We start from the raw sequence: 15,917 nt of genomic DNA on the forward strand, positions 1-15,917 counted from the left end.
ACACAAATTTATTTTTATTTTCTCTTGGCTCCTAGGCCTCATGGAAAGGGAGGATTCCAGGAAAGTAAAAGGGAGTGAAGGCTGCTGCCTTGTGTTCACAGCACTGCACAAATGCTTCTAGTGGAAGAGTACAGGATCATGGAAGTCTAATCTAACTGTTGCATTTCTGATCTTGCCAGGACAATGTAATTATGTAAGGCATCCTTGAACCAGGTCACTGTTGCTGAGTCTTGTCGCTTCTTTCCAGATTCAGATTAGGAAGATTTCTAAGAGAGGCTGAACTGCAAGGACTTGCCCCTTTTTCCTGGATCTGGTCTCGCAGGTATTGAATTTCTAGCTGCTGCATTTCTATGATTTTCTCACTTTCCTTCTCTGCATTCAGCCTCACGACAGCTGGGCTGGACAGCAGTTCACTGGAGGGAGCTAGAAGATAAAATCAGAGAGGATAAAGCAGAGTAAAAAAGCTCCAGCTAGCATGATTCTTTGGCATGGACAAGGAAAGGCATCTTTCGGAGCTGAAGGAGAGCTGAATAGTAAGATTCTGCAGTATTTAGCAGCTTCTACAACTAAGATTACAACAGAACAGGTACCACCAGGCAGACAAGCTGGAATGATGTGGAGACAGTAATAGAATTGTTCACCAAGGACAAAAAGGGCTTCTGGAATGAGTACTGGCAATATGGAAAACATACAAGAAGCACTACTCACCTGCGTCTTGAATTGCTTGTTTTCTCTTGGTTAATCTTAGTGTTGACTGGAGGTCACGTATCTGGGTGTGGGCCACCTTCAGTTCTTGCCGCAAGTCATTAATTTCCTTAATCTGACTCGCGTTTTCCTGCAAAAGCAATATGCTCTATGAGGAAAAGCACATGTACTATCTCGCTCAGCAATATGTGTCTTCATATTTTTGGGAAGGCCACTGGACAGCACAGAATCAGTATCACAAGCAGAAGATACAGGGCAATCAGTACAGTACACAACATTTCAGATAAGGCCACAGTAGATTTGACACAAAACATGATAATATTCAAACCACGTTAATTCAATAAGCTAATATTTATTCTGCTTTTCTGGCTGCAGCTGCACTCCAAGGTATTTTCTTTACCAGTTCCACAGGGAAGCTCAGGTATATTCCTGGACTGATCCAATTAATTCAGAATTAATGTGAAGAATTCCCATTTCTTCCTTCAGTGTGCATTATTTTGCTTGTCATTTACCACTATGTGTCTGTTCACTGAAATTATCTATCTCCTTGCAGTTCTACAAAGCCCTCTTAGTTCTGACAGACATCATTTTCCAACACTCCTGCCAAATTATTAAGGAATATATAAAGCATATGGAGACTTGAGATACCTACTGCTAACATGCTGTTATGAGAAAAACTTAGCCATGTATCCATCTTTTGTTCTTTTTTTAGGCAGTTTTCAACCCATAAAAGTTCAATCCTCTGATTTTTTTTTTTAATAGCCTACCGCAAAGCATCTTGCTGAAGGAGTTGTGAGAGTACAAGTAAATGCACTTTACCCATTGTTTTGACATATTCAAAGACTTCAGCAAAAACAGTATGGACTAAACCTCGTGAAGTACAATAAAACTGTTGCTCAAGATTTAGAAACAGGAGCACCATTTACTAAATAGTGCTTTTCTGAATTCAAGAGAAGTGGAATTGTACATTTGCCTCTTACAAACACAGTGAAATACCTTATCACATCCACAGCTAATGCAAACGTTAAACAGTGGCCATCATATTTGAATCAAGAATAGCAATGATTTCAGCTACCTGTGGTTGTTTTAGAGAAGTTTTGGAACACAGCACCATTCCAACCCCTGGAACTTGATCATAAATGGAAATATTTCAAAAAAATAAATGGCCAAAAGGTATGCTTTGGGTACCTCACATAATACCAGTCTCAAGCAATAGAGAACTCACTAAAGCAACAGGAGATAAGAACCAGGATCAATAACATTTTCCTTTGAAAAAGGTGTCTTCAAATTTGATATCTTTTAAAAATTGTAATTTTGGTTGATAAGAGATAATTATGTTGCCATAAGAGATATATGCAAGGCATATGATTTGGTTCCTTACAGTACACTTACAAAGTATTGGCACCACACCACTGAAAACTGGTTAGTAACAAAGTACAACACTTGCTGCAATTGTCTGTATATAGATGCACTCAAGGAGTTCTGGTTGGCAGCAATAACTCAAGGTGCATGTGTGTGCCAAGATTCTCAACACTTCACACTAAGACAAGTACACCAACTGTGCTTTACCTTCCCCTCAACTGAAGGTCACTGACTGGAGGAAGATTGTGGGGTGCATTAAGGTCTGAACTTGTTGGGCAAGAACAGAGAACAGTTGTTCTTGCAGTGGTTGCGTTGGACTCTAAATGTAGCATGGGCTGGTGAGCTCAGGCAGCCTGCTCTGAAACCATAATATTTTGTTGACTCTGATTTGTTTAATTGAAGTCTTTAAACACAGAGGAAATTTGACTGCTGTGCATTTATCCCAGAGCTTGATTCTGAAAGGAACACGTGAAAAGAATAACATCCAAGAATCAGTCATGGTAATCGTCTTTTAACCAGCTTTGAGAGTTAGGTCACAGCATTTCTGTTTAGGTGTACTTTAGTCACGAACATCTTCATGAGTTCAAGTAGTTGAACGCTGCTATAAAATGAAGATCATGCTTTTGGTCTATTAGACAGTATAATACATAGTATCTTGTATGAGGCCATCTGGGCTACATAGAAATTTCTTGTTTGGTTTGCTGGGTGTTAAAAGAGGCTGCTGGTTGACACTGATACTGTTTTTCTGAAGAGACATGCTATGCAGAGAGATTAGAGTTTAACTCAATCTTTTCATTCTGACAGAAAGCTTGCACTGCAATGCAATGATCATGCCATGGATTAAAATAAATGTTCATGGTAAAACTCATTGTCATGGGATGTTGTGGCAAAATACGAATTGTTTCAGAAAAGGGAGAGATCAAATGCATAGAGGATGGGGCCGTCAGGTACAAGTGCATATGACACCTGGATGCAATCTATAGCCTAGGAAGTCCCTACAGTGCTGACTGTCAGAGACAGGTAGGACACACTGTAGAAAAGATCATCCTATACATGCTTCAGTTTAAGCAGTGTTACTTAACAAGATTATTCAGTGTGTCTGTTCTTATGTCTCCAGGTGACCAAAGGAGCCATTACATATACAGAAGGCTAGAGGAAAAGCTAATAGTCTAAAACAATCAACTTGCCAATTGGTGAGAATAATTAAAATTACCTTGACGGTTCTAATCATCCATTGCAGCAGTCGCTAGTGGAATGTACCTATGAATAGTCACTCCAAGAGGAATGCACAGCTCTGGAAATATAAGCACAACTGAGGAATAACAGGAATACAGAGCTGGAAGGCCATCAAGATGTCATTTACTTTTTCAAACCAAGTCCTCATAGAAGTTTGTCTAACTAGTCTTAAAAGTCCCCTGTGAAGGACTAGAAGATCATGTTAATTCCTCCTGGCAGTAAAGTCTCATTAATGTACTAGACTTCAGAGAACTGCTTTTTCTTTGAAGAAACCAGGCTGGTTAGAACCTTTGATATCTTCATCTTCCAGATGTTTTATTAATTTGGTTTTAATCATCATTTCATGTTAGGCTTACTGATCCAAGACATCAAGTATTATCATTATGAGCACCATCTGTCACCCTATTCCAGCAAGGAAGTTCTTAAGGTTATTTTCTGAAGCTGTCTGCTTTTGTGCCAAAGGAAACATCTAACTCACAGAAGGAGTAAAAAAATCAAAACAGGGCCAGGGAAGATCGCTGCTGCCTAAACCTGAAGAAGCACTATGAATAAACAGCAAAGAACAGATGAACTAGGAGTGGACTGAGGTATAATGATCCTGAGGAAGTATAATAAAGTAACAATGAAAAAAAGGGCTACTGAGGGGAAAAGGAAATGCTGACTGAGGAGAAGGAGATCATGGTAAGAAGAGACTATAAAAGAGCTGTCCTTTTAGGATGTTTGGCGTGGGGCTTTAAATCTTCTCACTCCAGATGAAAACAAAATGCATCTTTGGCCCCAGCAGTCACAAGTTTACCTTGCCTTGTAAGGAACAAGGATTCTGTGCAAGAAATCTTGGTATGAATAGGCATATTCATCATGTGTTTCTGAACTTCCTCAAAAAAACTGGATGTGAAAAGCAGAAAGTTCTTCTGAATTCAGACCAGCAGGCATGAGATTATGTGGCCAAAGCAAGTAGGTTTTTTTTTTCTTTTGTTCCTCCGGAACTGGTTCCTAAACACTACCACACAGCAAGTACGGCTTGGCACTCAGACAGGTACAAATTGACTATGATGGCAATTACAAATACTGTTTGAAATAAATACATGAATTGCTTTAAAGATATCCAGGCAGCAGAGATTTCCTATCTCCTTTTACATTAGGGAATGAGAGATAAACAAAAGTATCCACAAAATAGCAACAATTTCTGACTTCAGAGATCTTGCTCTTTTTGTCCAGAAAATCATACAACTTATGTAGCTCAATATCCTTGAATGGAAGCACTTGAAAAACTTAGGAATTTCTGGCAAGGAAGCAAACCAAAACTGTTTCGAAGTCCTAAGAAGCCATAGTGGTAAGGCTACTAAAGTTTCTTTAGCGCAGCTGCCTCCTTTTTTCCTCTCCATACCACATGGAAAAGGCTTATTACCTGCACGACACGCATATAAGCAGCTTGGTGTATTTCCTGATTTTTCACCACCTTCTTTTTTAAAGCTGCCAAATTCCTCTCAAGATATTCTCGCTGTTTCATGTCCTCCTGCTGCAAATCTGTGTCTACTGCTTCAGTCTCCACCTGAGGGGGCACAGCATGTTGCCTCAGTAATTACATTACCAAAGAAATCCATTTGCAAGGAGAAGGCTAAAGGCCCTGACTCACCAAGTTTGATTGCTGCACATACTTGGTGTAGAGCTCACGGATCACATCCTTCATTTTTCTGGAATCCTGAATGAAGCCCACACAATTATGAAGATCTGCTTTAAATCGTTTGATGAGAGTTTCCATACTGTGCTTCTGCAAGAATGATGTAGGTACATTCTTATTTGGCTCATCAGAGCACTCTATCATGTGCAGTTTTCTAGGAAGTTAGTAAAACTGGCAAAAACTCTCATATACTTTCACTTAATTAAAAAAGAAGCGTTACATTAAGAAACCCATCAGAGATGTAAGCACTACCTGTTGAATAGCAGTAATATTAATCCAAGATACTTGCTGTGGGTAATGTCCAGAGATCTCATCTGAAAACCTGCGGCTTACTGTCATGAATGCTATCCCCCCACTGTCCTTTCTCAAACAACCTATATTCTTAATTAGAAACAACACACAAACAATGATAGAAGGTAAGGGCAAGACTGCCTTCTCATTCTCACTTGGTTTCTACATGGCCCCTTCGACCTGCTTTCTCAGTCCTGCACTGCCTGCTAAGGTCCTTCACCATCACTTGTAGTCCCTTTCCCTCCCTCATGTCTGACGTGCTTGCTGTCAAACACAAGAGGTCCTTGTCTCCCCCATTTCGAAGCCCACCTACTAATTCCTACTAATACCTACTAATACCTACTAATTCACCCTACTAATGCCTACCTATCATTGTAGGTGGTAGCCTACATGCTGCTCCTATTCAAGCCAAGTGTCCCCAGATGTCAAGCTTGGGCAGGGAGGAGTAGTCAGTTAAGCATTTGCCTCACTGCTCTGTTAAATCCAGGAGAATATATGTTGATTGAACAAACTGACACATAACTGGATTTTTTTAAAATCAACTCTCTAACTTGTTTGCAGGCTTGGAAATTTTCTGTCTTTGTCCCTGCTGACCAGAGATTCTCCTGGACTTTGGAGACAGTATCCCTGAAGCGTCTGTTTGCTCAGATTAATGTTTTTGGAGTGCTCTGTCCCCACAAACTTCATTATGTAGGACCTGCATAGTGGTTGCACCATACCTTCTGCTTCTCTCTGTGCAACTCGCGATCAGTTGCTTTTAGTTTCTGTTGCAGTTGTGTGATGTTCAGCTTCAGCTGTGTGCTCTCCTTGTGGAATCGTTCCAGCTCACCCTCCCTCTGAAAGGAAGCAGGAGGAGGAAATCAGGACTAAAAGGAGATGTGAAATAACAACACATAACAGGAAAACCAGAGGCTGGAAATAACAGCCTTCAGGGAGTAGAACCCCCTTGAGGTTGAATTGCAACACGAAAAAAGTTAATTTTGGAACAACACTGCCCTCTGCCAGAATATACAGAAAACACAAAAATGGATGTTCAACTCCCTTTTGAGTTACAGGTATTTAAGTAACGTGATGCCCCTTCATCTCCCTGACCTGCACTGGAGCTTTACTGTTCCATCTGAATAAAAATGGCTGAGATGGAAATTAACAGTCAATACTGGAAAGAGTAAGTACAACAGTAAGAAGAACCTGATACCGAAAAGAAACAAATGCATTGAAAAGCTCTGGGTACGTACATAGAATACAGGGAAAAAAAGCAATAAGGGTACTACAGCATTTACTGGCATATGATGGTGACCAGAAGAGAGAACAGGGCTTTCATCATGCTAGTCTGATGTACATACAAATTGTTCATTAGTTTGCATTTTATTTAAAAGCCTTTTGTTCTGAATAAACAGACTTACGAAAACTAGTACATCACTGATTAGCTATGTCACCGTAGTCCTAATTTGGCTGAGCGAAAGGTACATCTATGGAAAGATCACAGTAAGTTTGTATCATAAATAAGTTGCCTCAATGAATTTGCTGCAAGCCAAGTATGAACGCACGGAAATTTTCCATGGAGCAGCTGATGAACAGTAATTTTCCCACATACCTAACCCCTGAACAGTTATGTTTGCATAAATCTGCAATTTTTCTGAGAAAAGTTCACTCTCTCTTCCTCCAGATTGGAAAAGGGAGTGTCTTACAAACTCTGCAGGGTATGTGGAGGGCAACCACATAAGGATACGATCTATTTTTAAGCAAATATTTTAAGCAAATAGACTGTATTACTCACAGGCTAGAATTAAATACTGAAACAGGAGCTTAAAAAACTGTGTTGATCACTGGTAGCATGTGATAAAAAAGTAAATAGCAGCTAATTGTGCACAAATATTTTTATTAGTTGTAAAGATACTGAATCACTGCTCTGTATCCTTGAAAGAAGTCAAGGAACAAACAGGGTGGAGTCTTCCATGGGACTTGCTGGGTCATCTTTGTATTCAGACAAATGGCTTAGTAGCAGAGGCCAAATAAGAATGTTACTCACCTCATGGATCTGCTCCTTCGTTATTTTAATTTCATTTTCACGTGACTCTATTTGCTTCTTAAACTCCTCTATTCTGTAATCCAGTGCTAACTTGAACTTTTCAAGTTCCTGATTTTTCTTTTTTAGGTCATATATATGCTTCTCCTGGGAGAAATAGGTACAGAGATCTGAATCAGACAGAGCACTCTCAAATAGATCCCTAGGACAAGGCACAAATATGGTAGAGGCAAAACCAGCAGTCACAGATCTAGTGGAAGACTGAACTTCAGTTGCACATGTACACAGATTGGGTGGGAAGGGAGGGGGCAAATAATGCAGAAAGCCACGTATAGATCCCAGAACGGGGGACAATAAACTCAGCATCCTGAACTTGAGCTCCCCAAGAAAAGTTTAGAACGTCAACTAAAAATGAAAATCCCAAACTAAAAATCACAAATTCTTTAAGTTAAAACTGAGTTTCCAGTAATGTGATATTATCACAAAATTATACTATTAAAATAAATGTCTGTGTTAAATTAAGGGAGGGTGACTTTGATCTTAGCCAGTTGTCCAGTCTCTCACCTTGTCTTGGATAGTGTTGGCTCTCTCTTGAATCTCTGTCTTCAGTGCCAAGATGTCCTCCTCCAGTGACTTAATGATGCCTTGTAGCTTCAGCTGTTCCAGTCGCATTTCTTCCATATCCCTGTTTCGCTCCTTGAGCTCTTTCTGTAGGCTGTTCAGCTAGAGAGGCAAACAAGAATGGAACAATCTCCAAACGCTGTGCACAAATTAGCCATTCTACTCTGTAAGACACCTTGCAGACAGCGTGGGATAAAGGATATCCACCTAAGATATGATGAAGCAGCATCGTATCATTTAATTACCTGTAACTCAAAAGGGGCTTGAATATCCATTTTTGCATTTTCTGTATATTCTGACAGAATATTCACTGCACTACAAGGAATCAAGGAATTTGCATCCAGAAGCAAGAAGAGTGTGGATGTCATATCCAAGAATCAGCTTCAAGCCATGGAAAATTATTTTAAGGTGATCATTTGTCATATGTCTCTAAATATGTCAAAAGTAGACTGGAAGGATGCCTGTTTCATAGCTCTTGGGTACCCTCAAAATCCCCACCTCAGTACTAAGATCTGTGAACCCAAGAAAGTCAGAACCAAGAAGTGGTGTTGGTCAAACTGTGAGAACCCACAAAGAAATTCCTGATGTCTAAAAAACAACACAACTGAAGACAGTACCATGATAATAGGGAGTAGGAGGGAAGAGAACTCTGTGTCTCCAGATAGGTACTGAAGAAACTGAAAAGAAAAAATGTCCCTCTAACATCCTTAGGCAAATGTAATAGCCAGTCAGTGAAGGAGCTGAAAGGTTTCATGCCTCCTTAAAAATCCTAGTAAAACCAATTAGAAATGATGATGCATACAAAATACAAATTGTTTATTGCATCGAATGCAGCAGTAGAAGTATTTTTCTGACAAAGCAATGCATTACATCTTGGAAAAATGAAAAGGCTCATTTCCTTCCCATCATAGGATGAACAATATTATTACTTATACTTTAAAACTATATAAGATAAAAGAAAGTGTACTAATAAAAACACACCTCCTCTATTATCTATCTCTAATCATATCAGAAATACAATCAGCACACAGCTGCTTCATCTGCACAAATGTTCTAAAACATTCAAATTGGTATAAGAAGAGGCTACTGTTCTCACATGAAATGCCACATATTTACAAACTAAATTAACAGACTAAATTGACATGCCATGAATCACATCCAGTCTTTGGCTATAGGTCTCCACGTGCAAGTCTGATCCTATCAAAGAATAAGACATACCCTTTTATTCATGACTCCTGTTTCACCTTTCAGTTGCAGGTTTGACTCCTTTTCTTCCAAGAGCTGTTCCTCATACTTGATTTTGATTTCCAGGATTTCTTGGTCTGCGTTTTCCTCAATTTGTTTCTTAATTTCTTCATGTGCTTGAAGCTGCTGCTTCATGTCCTCCCCTGCCTGCAGTTACGGAAAGCCAACATTAGAGAAGACAACAAACAGTAAAAGACCAATAAAGAAGAGGAGAATTCTTTATTTGAGCTGCGTTTCTCCTGAGATGATCTCTATTTAGCAGACTCTTCATTTGCAGCACTATTATTTAGGGTAACTTAACTTCTCAAGGGATTAAAGTAACTTTAAAAACTGTTGAGACAAACATAAAAAAATTATTCTTAAAAAAATTTATTTTCAAGGCTTGGATGACTCAAGTTAGGAATGTGGCCCAAATACTAACAGCATAAACTTGTTCTGGCTGCAGAAAATGCAAACATAAGTAACACTTGAGAACATCTTTTAACATTGCTGTCTCTGATACATTGTCTCCGAAAAAAAAACCACCTAGGTTTGCATCAGTCGCTGTATGCCTCTCTTCTCACATTCAATTCCTCACATTCTTTCCAAATTTGGTATTGCAACATAGGGCTGCAAACAGTAATGTTGATAGAATTTATTGACTTTAGATATACAAGTATCAGTTAGCTGGCTGCCCTTTGTCAAGCCAAATCTGACATCAATGTGCAGGAGTTTTTTAAATACTCTGTATTTGTCTTTGCTCCCCAAATTATGCAGGCAGGAACCTCAAGGAATCAGGAATAGAATCCACCATTTTAGAAATGTTATCTCTTCACTAGAGTAAGGTGATTGAATCTTTCTTCAATTACAATAAATGTATAATCTAATCCACATTAACAAACAGGAATTCTTGGATCTAGGAGAAAGAGAGGCGAAGCTGAGAATGGCCAAGGATATTAATCTTAGCAGGTTACTTACTCAAGGTGTGAAGCCCAGAAAAGTTGTTAACTCAGCTGGGTCTCCCTCAGTACTATTCTGTCTACATATTTCCTCAAGATTACAGGCAGATTAGGATTTGCATGGAAGAAGCCAACCTCTCCTGTCCTAGGAGACACTTTGTTAACTAAATTTATCACCAACTGTGATAATTCAAACAACAAATCAAGTTTCCTACCTTTTCCAGCAGAAGAGATTTCTCATTAAGTTTTTCCTCATAATACTCTGTTAGCTCCTTCACAGCCCTGCTTTTGCTTTCCTCCAAATCGTGCAATTGTTTCTCATATTCCTCTTGCATCCTCTGGGATCTCACTTGCAGCTCCTGGTATTTCTCATTTTCCATTAAAAGTTTCTGATCACTGTCAGATTCTGGTAACAGGAAACATACAAACAGATAAAACTAATAGGAAAGAGGTTTATCCTACCCTTCTACAGTCATCAGTGTCTTATTCTCTATTATCTTTTTTGGCAGCTGGTTGCAATAAATTACACTAGAAGCACTTCATCACTTTCTTCATCAGGTATACAGGGGGTTTAGACTCTGTGGCCACACAAAATTTTACATCAGAAAACCATTTCTTGAGTTCCCTGCTCTTCCTTTTACTTCCCACTTCACTAATAATGCCCGTTCCAAAGCTGTCATTCACCTTTCCCAGTTGTGTCTTTGAATATTCTGCTATATCTTTGTTTGTTGCATTGGGACAGAAGGGTGTTCTGTTCCAGCTTGAACAAGTCTAAAGCCTACACCAAAATCTTCTACTCTGCCATTACAAAAAATTAATGACAGCTAATTTAGCCATTCCCTTGAGATGACAACCATGACAGAGCTGCATAAGCACAACTGTTACAGAGTATGAGCAGGCAATGGACCCGTTTATGGGTGGACTTGCTTTTTGGTACTAATTTGAAATTTTTATGTTTTATCTGGATTACGAATCTGGGGTCTGGGTACTTCCATGTTGTGTGCATTGTACATTAGCCTCCTTGCTGAATTGTATGACTTCACTACTCTTGCATGGTAAGCTATAAGATAAATGAAGAAACTACTGATCTCAAAAATCGAACATCTAAGATACAGTGCCCATGTGCATGTTCTCATCATGGTCATGTGTGTGGTGCAGTTCAGACAAACGTTTGGTCTGCAACACCCATGTGACACACATGCTTTTCCCTTGTACTTTAGTAATCCCTGTCACATTACTTGCTATGACTAACGCTCTTCCTCCAGATTGTAGTTACAAACACTTGTTACAATCTAACCTAGCTGCTGCACCTTCCTGGCCTGTTTATTCATCAGCTCGGACAGTTGAAACTGGTGTTGTAGCTCCTGTTTTTCTTTCTCTGCCTGTAAAATCTGGGGAAAAAAATAAGAAAAATACATTTTAATTTGAAACTAGGCAAAGCAGTGTCCAAATTGTTTGTACTCTTGCCCATGGTCTGGAACACATACACAACACAATTTCTTTCAAGTGTCTCACCAAAATTCAGATGCCAAGTTTTCTCACAGAGCAGTTTGTTATGACAGGTTACAGAACTATGGAAAGCTAAGGGAAAGTAGCAAATGGAGTTGATATAATACAGGATACTGTATAATCCTAACCTAATGAGAAAAGTTTGTGAGCAGCAAAAGCCTCCACTTCTTTGTGTGAGCATGCTTGAGGAGAATTTGCAGTTCCACAAATTGTTGTCCAGATATTAAAGTTCAAGCTGCTTCCTGTCTCACTTGAAGCAGCCTTGAGGTCCTAAAACATTGACATTTGCATAGATGACATAAGCCTAAGCAAAAGCAAATTTTGAATGCCATTTGCTTGGAATGTCTGACTACCACTACAAATGTCTTGGTCTCCTAAAAAAGCCCAAAGAACTGGAACAAGAAAATAGGTAAGAAATTTCCCATAAAAGTTAGGAATTGTACCATAGGTACAATTTTTGCACTTTCTTAAAGACTGTATGGGTCTTGCATAAGCAGAAATACTCCATTTGCCTGCTGGACACAACAACTACAAAGGTTAGCCCTGAGCCTGTCCAAATCTGTCATTCAGTTTCACCTGAACATGTGCTGATACTTGGATGGGAAGTACAACTTGCCTGCATAGAAAACTTCAATAACAGAATACTTTCAAGGGCATTTGCTCGCAACCTATAATCAACAAGCCTAAAGAAGTTTCTTTGTAGCTGAGATTATTATAAATCTATAGCCAAGCACCACTTAGGAAAAGACCTGAAGAATCACAGAAGAAAACCAGCACAGATAAAACACAGGTAGAGGAATCTGTAAGAAGTGAAATGGCTTTTTTGTAAAACCTCAAGCTATACGAAAATGAGGAAAAATAGAAAGGTTAAATCTCAGGTTACTTAAATGCAAAAACCACAAGGAGAAAAAAAATGAGCCTGAGGAACTACTTGTGTCCTGGTTTTGGCTAGAATAGTTAATTTTCTTCTCGCTAGCTGGTCCAATGCTGTGTTTTGGATTTGGTATGAAAACAATGTTGATAACACACAGGTGTTTTTAGTTGTTGCTAAGTAATGCTTATAAGAAATCAAGGACTTTTCAGTTTCTCAGGCCCTGCCAGCAAGAAGGCTGGAGGGGCACAAGAAATTGGGAAGGGATACAGCCAGGACAGCTGACCTGAACTAGCCAAAGGGATGTTCTATACCACAGAACGATTGTGCTCGGTATATAAACTGGGGGGGCTTGGCCAGAGCTGGCCAGTCGCTGCTCAGGGACTGGCTGGGCACCAGTCAGCAAGTGGTGAGCAATTGTATTGTGCATCACTTGGGTTTTTTTTTCCTTTTGGCTTTTATTCCTCTCTACCTCTCTGTCATTTTCAATACAATTATTATAATACTGTGTTTTATTTCATTTATTAAATTGTTCTTATCTCAACTCACAAATTTTACCTTTTTCGTGATTCTCCTCCCTATACTGCTGGGGGCAGGGAGTGAGTGAGCAGCTGTGTGGTACTTAGCTGTCAGCTGGGGTTAAACCATAACAACTTGAAGAAAACATTAAAATTAAAAATTAAACTTCCTCAAAAAAAAAAAAATCAGAAACCTCCCAGAACATTTGTAGGGCCAAAAGACAGGAAAGGTATAAAAGGAGCACTTGAAAATGACAAGACCATAAAATAATAAAACTAGTAACTAACTTGTCAAGCTTTCATACTGGAATCCTTCTTTATGTGGAGTCAAACAGAAATACTGCTTGAAGGGACTATGTGCAGCTCCACAAAATGAGCAGTAGCAAATCACCAGGACAGGGTAACATTCATCTAAAAGCTCAAAAAGAACATGAGGTTGATAGATTTGAATCATATGATATGTAATCTCTCACTTCAAGCCATTTTACTGTCAGAGAAATTGCTAATGGATCACTTGCCTTCTACCTATAAAAAGGGGTCCAGAAATGGCAAATTACAGGTCAGAAATCCGGTGTGTGCACCAGACATGGACAGAATAGTTAACAGACACAGATAAATAAGACACTGGGAAGAATTATCATGGCTGTTGCCTTTCAGAGAAGTCCTGCTTCATGACCACAGAGAAATCAATAAACATGTGAACAGAAGAAACCCAAGGAATATGTTTTACTTCTGCTTTTAAAAAGCGTACAAGGCACCTTAGCAGATGTTCTTAAAAAAACTAAGCAGCCAGGGCATAAGATCCTGCAGCAGCTGCAACCTTACATGTGATGGAGCTTTTAAAGGATGGTCTCATTTCTACTCAAGGGTGACATAGCTTACTGATCCTTGGTCTCAGACAGCATTTATTACTGGAACTGTTTTTACGTGAAGATACTTACATAAAGGCTACCTAGGAGAACTCTTGCATCCCCTTGTACTTACAAGATACTTGACTTGAAGGTAGCTTCATGCTTTGCAGATATCAAGAACATCTTTATTGGAAAGGAATGCTTCATTTTTCAGATGCTTTCTGGCATTCATACATATGTAATGCAAGTTTGATTTCAACTTCAGTGAAAGATTTCTTGGTATTTGGTTCTGCAATATGAATCATACCTGGTGTTTGGTTTTAAGGGAGCCTATTTCCTGAGCGAAATTCTCTTCTAATTCCTTTATTTTTTCATTACAGTACATGTCTTTGAGATGTAGCTGGTAATAATTTTCTGTCTGTAGCTCTTTCACACGAATCTGCAGGTCTAGCATTGCCTGACTCTGTTAGGACATGGATGAGAAGACAATTTTACTGGAGAGGTTGTTTGCCATTAGCAAATTATACACACATTTACATGCACATATTTATGAAAGATAGCATTTGCAGAGAATTTTCAGAAAGACAGATCAAGTTCCAGAAGTAAGGTTCCTTTACTATCTTACAAGATGGCTTATAGAAATACAGCTTCTGACTTCTCTACTCCATTAAAACTGCTTTCAAGAGATTGGGGAAAGTATTCACTCACTGTTTATACAATGCAGCTTGCATGTTAACAAGTAGCTGCAGTTACTTGCTGTATCACCTTTTTATGACAAAAGCCATGCAAGCCCTCTTAAACAGAAAGCCATATAGGAACAGCTAGTCACAAACATTATGCAAATGTAATTCACAAGCTGTACACTAGGAATCCTATGGTTCATATTCACAAGTTGCTCCTCCTACCTTCTCTTCTACATCTGATCTCATCATCAGCACTTCCTCAGCATACTCAACTTCCTTTTCCCATTTCAGTGTCCCACCTTCTTTATCACACACTTTCCAGATAAATATAGAGCCATCCTCTGAGGCAGTCAGCAGAAACAGGTCATCGTTTGTTACAGACATCTTAGAGGGAAAACCAAAATAATAGTAGAGATAAGCAAGAATGGAGACACAGTTTTATTTTATACCAAATTTTTCTCCCCACCGTGGTGAAAATTTATTACATTGATTACTGCTTACGAAAAAGTCTTTTGTCTTTAATTAGGGATTGCTTAACTTAGACAGTGAGCTCAGGGAGCTCAACGACAACCTTAACATGCCAGTGGTGTTTGTCTTGAGCCCCCTGAAGAAGCAAGGTATGAGCAGGACCATCCAGACAATGTGTTTTACCATGTTTATTTTTAACACACTATGCCACGAAATGGGAAGGAGAATCAGCACTAAAGAAGATGTGTGCGGCTGGTATAGCAGGGAAAATAAAGTGCCCTGTTACCTTTGTAACAGCACCTGCGTGGGCCTGATACTCATTGAAATCCCTTGTCAAAGGTAATGGGTACTTCATAGCTCGAATTGTCCCCAGAGATGTACCAACAAATACCATGTGTCCAGAATGAGAAACGGCTACTGCAGTATACACAACACCAAAAGCAGGCACTTCATTCTGGATCTAAAACAAAAACAAGAGAAAATCACGCGAACCCCTTGCATTACATTAAGTTCCCCAATACTATTTGATTACTTACTGCATAAGCAATTGTCATACCTCTTCTGCAGCAAATCATGCAGTTAGAAGAATCTACATACTTATAGGAGTACAGCCATGAACAATAATTAGGATTAAGCTTTATAGATACACACTCTTAAAATTTCAAGCCGAGGTCCACATGTTAATCACTTCTGAAAGATGTAATGGTTACAGCATGCAATTTACTACTTATCTGGTAAAAACCAAAATGCATGTAGCCTACAGTGGTAGATGCAACACACTTCTATTTCAGCAAAGCGGTTGATACAACATTGCCAAGTTAAGTTTGTGAACTGGATGAGATGGTTTCTAAGTAAATCCAAGTGAAGTTACAAAAATACAAAACTACAACAGAATCTCAGGTTTCACGGTAA

General features: G+C 39.1%; 1 protein-coding gene across 2 annotated transcripts in view; it reads right to left on the minus strand.

The window, feature by feature from the left end:
- Positions 1-15,917, minus strand: part of CFAP57 (cilia and flagella associated protein 57) — a 23,101-nt gene continuing 7,184 nt past the window's right edge. The window contains exons 10-22 of one of the 2 annotated variants that reach the window (XM_037404715.1): positions 15,292-15,465; positions 14,760-14,921; positions 14,162-14,317; positions 11,403-11,496; positions 10,321-10,511; positions 9,141-9,314; positions 7,866-8,024; positions 7,305-7,448; positions 5,995-6,111; positions 4,940-5,074; positions 4,712-4,855; positions 709-835; positions 1-423 (exon numbers count right to left, since the gene is read on the minus strand). In XM_037404715.1, coding sequence (XP_037260612.1) covers positions 215-423; positions 709-835; positions 4,712-4,855; positions 4,940-5,074; positions 5,995-6,111; positions 7,305-7,448; positions 7,866-8,024; positions 9,141-9,314; positions 10,321-10,511; positions 11,403-11,496; positions 14,162-14,317; positions 14,760-14,921; positions 15,292-15,465 — 1,986 coding nt within the window. In that variant the 3' untranslated portion in view covers positions 1-214. The remainder of the gene's footprint in view (positions 424-708; positions 836-4,711; positions 4,856-4,939; positions 5,075-5,994; positions 6,112-7,304; positions 7,449-7,865; positions 8,025-9,140; positions 9,315-10,320; positions 10,512-11,402; positions 11,497-14,161; positions 14,318-14,759; positions 14,922-15,291; positions 15,466-15,917) is intronic. The other variant, XM_037404716.1, reaches the window with a different exon arrangement.

Source organism: Falco rusticolus, chromosome 11, assembly GCF_015220075.1.
Source record: "Falco rusticolus isolate bFalRus1 chromosome 11, bFalRus1.pri, whole genome shotgun sequence".
NCBI classification, from domain to species: Eukaryota; Metazoa; Chordata; class Aves; order Falconiformes; family Falconidae; genus Falco; species Falco rusticolus.